Below are 6,859 nucleotides of genomic sequence, written 5' to 3' on the forward strand. Positions count from 1 at the left end.
TAAATCTAAGCTGGAGACATCCTTTCTTAACTGGTGACCCTGAGTCAACCAGTAAAAATTCTTAGCATACTTCCCTTGCTGTTTCACGATAATGAAAGACGCCTCTAAATTTAGATGGATTTTAGGGTAAAGAAGAAGTCATCCTTTGTGCCTTTGGCATCATTAAAAAAAAAAAAGGCTTTAAAACAAAAAAAAGCTCCTCAGTTCAACTGTGCAAAGTCTTGCCCATCGACAGGGCTTTGCTAGGCTCCTCTGGAGCACAGAAAAACAGTAAGATGTTTCTGTTCAGAAGAGCATAGCCCTGCTTCTAAATGAAACCATGAAGGGAATTCAGGCATTAAGTGACTGCATACAAGACAGAGCAGGAAAAGTCTTATTATGGCTTTGGTTGGAAATACCAAGAAATATCTGGGAATGCCACCATAGTTGGGAAGCCATTTGATGTTCCAGGGGTCTTCTATCAGTGCTTGCAATTCCAGCCTTCAGCCTGAGTTTAGTTGTAATGAAAAGAGGATAAAATGGTCTTGCCTTCAAAAAGCCAAACCACATAGTTTTGCAATCTTTAAAAAATAAAAAAGAAAATCTGCTGTAAAATCTTGTACCAGAAGTTCAACACCAGAAACACACCAATAGTGCTGCTGCCAGCTTTGTACCACGCAAGGACATACCCAATTTTTCTGGGAAAAATCCCAAAAGTAGCTTTTGCTGAACCGCTGCTACTGCCTTGTGCACATGCACAAGTCAGCAGTATTTTAAATTGCTCAAATCCTGTATCTAATGTATCACATGCAACTATGTTTTTATGTCAGTTGTTTTTCTTTGCATACTTTCCTGTAGTACAGGAAAGCAGCTAAAACTTGCAGCACCAGAAACCCGATACGGGGTCATTCTTCAGGTAGCAAAGCCGAATTCCTCCTTTCGGGTTAAAGAGTGTGGAATCGAGGCCTCTCTTGCTCGCAGGGCCGCAGCAAGCAGCCTGCGCAGGCCGGGCGCCGCGGCCGATGGGCTGGGAGCCCCGGCACGGGCCCACGCGGCGCTGGGGACGTGGAGCGACCGGAGCGCCCGAGCGCGGCTGCCCGCTGTGCCGAGCGGCCTCGCACCTTGGGCGGAAGCCCTTCCCTCCCTCCTTGAGAAATCCCTGCGTAATTGTGGGCTTGACGAGTCGCTCGTCTGTTTACACAGGCAAACGGGGGAAGAATTTCCTTCTTGGGAATATTCACCGTCTCCAGGATGGGGGCGGAAAAAAAATCAAGATCCCTCTTCTAAATATCTTGTGCAAATATTCCAGAAAAGTGTTTTTTCCTCTCAAATATCAAGCAGTGCTTCCTCTTCTGATAATGTGCTTAGAAAGTTTAATAGAGAAGGAGGAGAAATAATTAATTCTACACTGTTAAATATCTTCTTAAAGCTCTTTAGCTCCCCAACCTTTCCTGGATTTTAGTGGAAATTTGTATTAGAAATGTGTATAATGCGAATGTGAAAAAGTGAATCTATTGCCTGGAAGCTGTAAGCACCTGAAGTTCAAGCATATTTGAGTAATGCATTCACTAGGAAGTCATGAAATAATTTTATTGTGAAGAAAAGTCCTCCCATAAGAGAGGTCTCATAAATAATTCATTTTAGACTGTGACCAAGCATAGAAATAGTCAACTGTCATGACTTCATAAAAAAGATACAATCTTGAGAATGGGACATTTTTGTATGTGATTAACTCTAGCTTTTGCAATCAATTTCATGGTAAGAAAGAAATTCTGCTGGTCCTGATATCTAGAGAGGAGCACAGCGAAACTTCCAACGTTGCTTTTAATGTGACTGCTGCCGCTGACACGCAGAATACTTTTGTTACGGGTTGGCTTTCACCTCCTTTCCTTTCCCAGCAGTGTTGTTGACAACAGTCAAGTTCTCAAAACAGCTTGTTTGCCTCTGTTAATAAATTAGGTTTTAACTACACACTTGCTTCAGGCACTGAGACACAAGCCGGATCTCAGAGGCTTGGGCGATGGATTTCTTGCTGATTTTTTCTTGCCCAGCAGTGCTGTCTCTTGCTGTGGGAGGTCAGATCTGCGCACTGTGTCCCACAGCTCTGTGCTCTTTTTCCCTGGAGGTTGTGTTCCTGGACTGGGGTTTCCTTTGGGAAAAGAGCATCCTCTGCTTACGCAAGTGAAGAATGTGATGATCCTATTGATACAAGGGCATTACTGGAAATTATGGGAGGGAGTGGGTTTCTATTAAGATCTCTTACCTTAACAACCCCCAAGAGATCAAGTCACGCAAAAGTCTTTTCCGTTGGAGTTCTGTATGGACGGAGGATTTTGGTTTGACAGAGGTCTAAAAAGCCTCTCAAAACCGCTCTCTTCGCAGGACGTGCTCGGCGGGGCGCTGATTTCGGCCGTGCTGCTGGTGCTCGTGTGCCCGGCGTGGGACTCCATCGACCACGTGCTGCTGACGAGCCCGCTCTGCCCGCTGCTCTCCATAGCCGTGCCGCTGCTCCTGTGCTACAACTACCCCAAGCTCGACTCCTACAGCCCCACGCGGGCGGACACCACCACCATCCTAGGAGCGGGCGCTGGAGCGACTGTGGGGTTTTGGTTGAACAACCAGTACGTGGCGGCAGCTCACAGCAACCGCAGCTTTCGGCCGGGCTTTCCCCTGCTCTCGGGTCCCATGCTCGTGGTTATGCTGGCCAGGTTCCTCGTGGGCATCGGCATTATCCTCGTGACGCGGCAGCTCATGAAGAACGTGGTCCTGGGCGTGCTGCGCTACCGCTACAAGTTCCCCGTGGGTGATCTGGAAGCCAGAAGACGCCTGGAGGTTGAGGTGCCCTATAAATTTATAACGTACTCTTCAGTTGGCTTCAGCGCGACTGTGATTGTGCCGGTGCTGCACCAGGTGCTAGGTCTGATCTGAGCCCCGTTCCTTACAGACACAGCTCACGGCACCGCTGTTCTGGAGATGCAGTAAGTCATTCCAGGCTGGTAACTTGACTGAGAAACATTTTGTGCCTTTCTGCACTGGCCTAAAACACCACGCTGTGATGAGGATTCACGGGGGCAGCTGTATGCGGGTAACCTGGGGTTAGGAACGGCCAGTTCGGCTGCCTGTCTTCGTCGGAGGCCGGTGGCCCAGATGAGGAGATGTGACAAGCACGGGGCACAGGGCCGAGCTCGCAGACAGGACGCCGTGCTGGGGAGGGCAGCGCGGCGCACCGCGGAGCTGCTCGTCACTGTCCTTGTCGCTTGTCATATCGTCCTCAATGTCCATGTCGGTGTGTGTGGTTTTACCCATCACACTCGTAGTTTATTTAAGAGAAGAAAGAAAAACCCAACCCAAAGCAGCTGAGTGATTGATAACAGGTTTACCCAGGGTGCTGATGAGAAGCATCTGCACCTCTGGCAGACCCTTTTCCATGCACAGCTCGGCAGTTGTCACCGCAGCTCCAAGGGGAGCGGAGGGTCTGCGCTGGGAACCTCGCTGCGGGACATGTCCAGCGACCATCGTTGTGCCTCAGGTGGCTGAGGGTAAAACACCACGATTTCCTGGGGCTCCGCAGCATTGCAAGGGGGCTTCCATGCCATCCCATGTATGGACTTGTAGCGCAGGAGCTCAGGACTGTTCACAGGAGCGTCACCGCCGTCGCTTTCAGGCTGCTTATTCCAAACCTCTACCTGCGTTGGACCCATGAGCTGCTGACAAAGAGCAGTGGTGACTGTGGTCTGCGTGGCTGGGAGAAGCCAGCACAGTTCCTGTGGTGGCTGTGGAGCTTTGAGCACAGTCTGTGTGCCTTTTCCTGACAGAACCGGCAGGAAAAGCGGCATTTTAAGCACGTAGGTTTGTGTTCTTGAGCTGTGAAAGAAAAAAAAAATCAAGAATAAAAGGGAGGGTGTTAAATTTTACCCACTATTGGTATAAGCTAAAAGAAACTCAGAAGAGTGAGCACCAAGTTGTGCCCGCGTCGCTGTGGCCACGCACCTGCGAGAGCAGCGCGCTTTTAAAGCGAGCTTCGTAATCCCCGTGCGAAATGCGAGCAGAAACGCCAGCAACTGCTGGATTTGCACGGGCTGGGGTCAAACTGTTCCGCGTTAGGACGTGTCTTTGTGCGCAAGGGCGAGCAGCTTGAGCGCGCCGCGGAGCAGGACCCCAGGCCGGCGGCGGTGCAGACGCCGTGCGCAGCGTGGCCGGCCACGCGCTCTTACCTGTAGCTTCCCGCTCTTGATCACTGCTGTTTTCTGCTATGGAAAACTTAGGAATTCTACAGTGCTTGGGTGGGTGGAAGTATGTGCACAGATATTTTTATCTCTTACTGTGTTCACCTGCCTGTGATCTCTGCCGTACGTGCAAACCGTCCTTGGTCCAGATTTTAAAATACAGATGTTTTCCAAGATATGGTGAGTTTCTTTGTTCGTGTTGTGGCCTCCTGTGCATGATGAAGCAGGGGGAAGTGACTTACAGTTCAGAAACTGCCGCAAAGGACCGAGCTGCTGGTTTGGGCTGGTGCTGGCTGGCGTGGCCTCCGTGGCTGTGGTGGCTCCATGCGGGGGTGGATTCCTCTCGCCGCTGCCCCGCTCCGTCCTGGAGCGCCTGCCGTTTGCAGAGCCCGGCCGTGTTGTTTGATGTCCCCGGTGTCACCTGCCCGTCCTGCGCGCCGGGTACCTTTCAAGGTCGCCGGGTGGGCAGAGGTGTCACATGAAGCTGTTGCCGGCCGCAGCGTCTGAAGCCGGGAGCATCGCGTGGGGCAGCTCAGTCTTTGCTCAGCCTATTCCGTGTTCACCTGCCCAACCGAGAGCGATTTGAATTGCAAGTAAAGGTGTAACCAACCCAGAGGCAGAGTCCGGCCTAAGTGTTATCCTTCTGTATTTACATGAGAGCAATTTTCAAGCACAGGATAAAACCATGGTGGGGAGCTGGAGGTCAGACGGTCTCACTCTTTCTACTGTTTAATGCTGCACCCTTTTTCCAAAAGTATTTTTGAATCCGCACTAAAGAGCAGCAAGCATAACCCCAAAATCAGCACCTGTAGCCAGCTGAAACAAAACAATTTCCAGCATGGCCCGGATAGCACCCAAGTACTGACTTCAGTCTCCTAGATTGCTGTAGCATGAAGCTTCGTGTGAGGCGCCTTGATTATTGAATACCACTATGTGCGAACTGTAAATATCACATAATTGATATCGGGCCAAGAAAGGCAAAGTCCTGCGATAAATATGCTGTAGTTGTATGAAGTTTCCCTCTTGCCAAGATTCCCAGATAATCCTGAGCTCAGCACCGTGGCAAAGGTTGAATTTCAGTGCTATGGAAGCCTTGCAGGTGCTGGTGATGTTGCATGTGGTTCTGCGGGGGTTCAGCAGTGCTGAGAGAGCCATTTAACCTTCCCAATGACTCTGCTCTTCTGCTTTAAACAAGGAATGGGACTTCCAAGGACCGGAGCTAACATCCTCCTTGTGAAGTCCTTGGATTACTGACGCAAAAGCAAATGGGACGGAAAAGGGGAATGCCTGATCCGAGAAGCCTGGCACCGCACACCACACAAAAAGGCAGCAAACTCACAGGAGAATTGGGACACCCAGAGAGTCAGGACACCTTGTGCAGAGAAATGTATTTAGTGCATGCAAATATGCCTGTACTCTGCTGAAATGCAAATCTGCCTTATTGTCGTCCTAATCCCCATGCATGACACACTAATAAACAGGGTTTTTTAATACTTACCATCTGTGTTACAGACTGCTTCCCACAGTGGGAGCTTGCTTGGTTACAGTTCTGTAGGCATCATGGAGAGATATATCCTGCAAATGACAAGCCGGATAATCCCCTGGGAGGCTGTAAAATGTGAGTTGCAGTTTTCTCACTCGCTCTATGTGCTTGAGTCGGTTGTACTGCGTAAGGCTCTATCTGTCTTCTCATTTCATGTCTGTCACACACAGACAACTAAAATCCACACATCCATCTGAAGGAACTGTGAGGTTCCCAGCTGGGTAACTCTAGTGCCTTTTCCAGAATAGATTAGTGCTTGCACTGAAAAGCTCTGCCCGCTGCCTTCCCACCTGTTAGGAGAAATGTTGGATCCGCCACTTAAAAGCCATAGTGGGCCCAGAAATGGGGCCTGTGCAGACATGCAGCTCTTAAAACCAGTGATCTGATCTTATTGTCCCTGTATAACCCACTTTGCCCCAATCACCCCTTGCAGATGGGTCTAACCTTGGGCTGTCCTCTTGTGGATTCCCAAGGCTCTGGCTCCCACAAGGGAAATGAGCCACAGTGTGTTGGCCTGATGTAAAATATTTACTAGTGCCAGCATGCAACATTAGGAATGGGTATAATATTGCAAAATTGCTAACTTCGTTAGAAAGCCAGCAAGGAGCTAGCTTAAAAGCACCGGGTTGGCCACCCAGGCAGTTACACTGCACTGGGATGGATGGATGGAGATTGCGGTGCCTGGATGAGGGGTCTTCGTTTCCGAGCTAGCAGCAGCACCACAGAGCAGACCCCGGCTGGTGTAACTCATCAAAAGTCCACGCAGAGGAAAATCCTCATCTGTGAGAGTCGAAGAGAGGCAAAACTCTGCTGTGCTGCTATGCAAGTGCAGCAGGGAACAGGCCAACTTCTGCAGAAAAAACATCCCAGCCTCACTCATGCCAAAGTTTTCTTATTTTTCAGCGCCTCCTGCAAAAGACCACTGGCACATGCTCTTAAATTCATTTCCCCAATTTGGTTTGAAGCTTCAAAACCACTAGACTTACCTCAAGCATGAAAAAAATTAATTTCCCCCAAGCCCCTCCCTGTCTGAATTTTGAATGATTAAGGATCAACAGTTATGTCTGGAGTAGGGAAGCAGATATTACACACATCTTGCTTACAAAATAGC

The 6,859-nt window shown here is 49.6% G+C and overlaps 1 protein-coding gene across 1 annotated transcript in view; it reads left to right on the forward strand.

The window, feature by feature from the left end:
• SGPP2 (sphingosine-1-phosphate phosphatase 2) overlaps positions 1-2,907 on the forward strand; it is a 28,329-nt gene extending 25,422 nt beyond the window's left edge. The window contains exon 5 of the mRNA XM_088528554.1: positions 2,362-2,907. Coding sequence (XP_088384680.1) covers positions 2,362-2,907 — 546 coding nt within the window. The remainder of the gene's footprint in view (positions 1-2,361) is intronic.
• Positions 2,908-6,859: the final 3,952 nt, after the last annotated feature.

Source organism: Tinamus guttatus, unplaced genomic scaffold (assembly GCF_059628265.1).
Source record: "Tinamus guttatus ecotype Peru unplaced genomic scaffold, ASM5962826v1 Tinamus_guttatus_pri_ptg000311l, whole genome shotgun sequence".
Lineage (NCBI taxonomy): Eukaryota > Metazoa > Chordata > Aves > Tinamiformes > Tinamidae > Tinamus > Tinamus guttatus.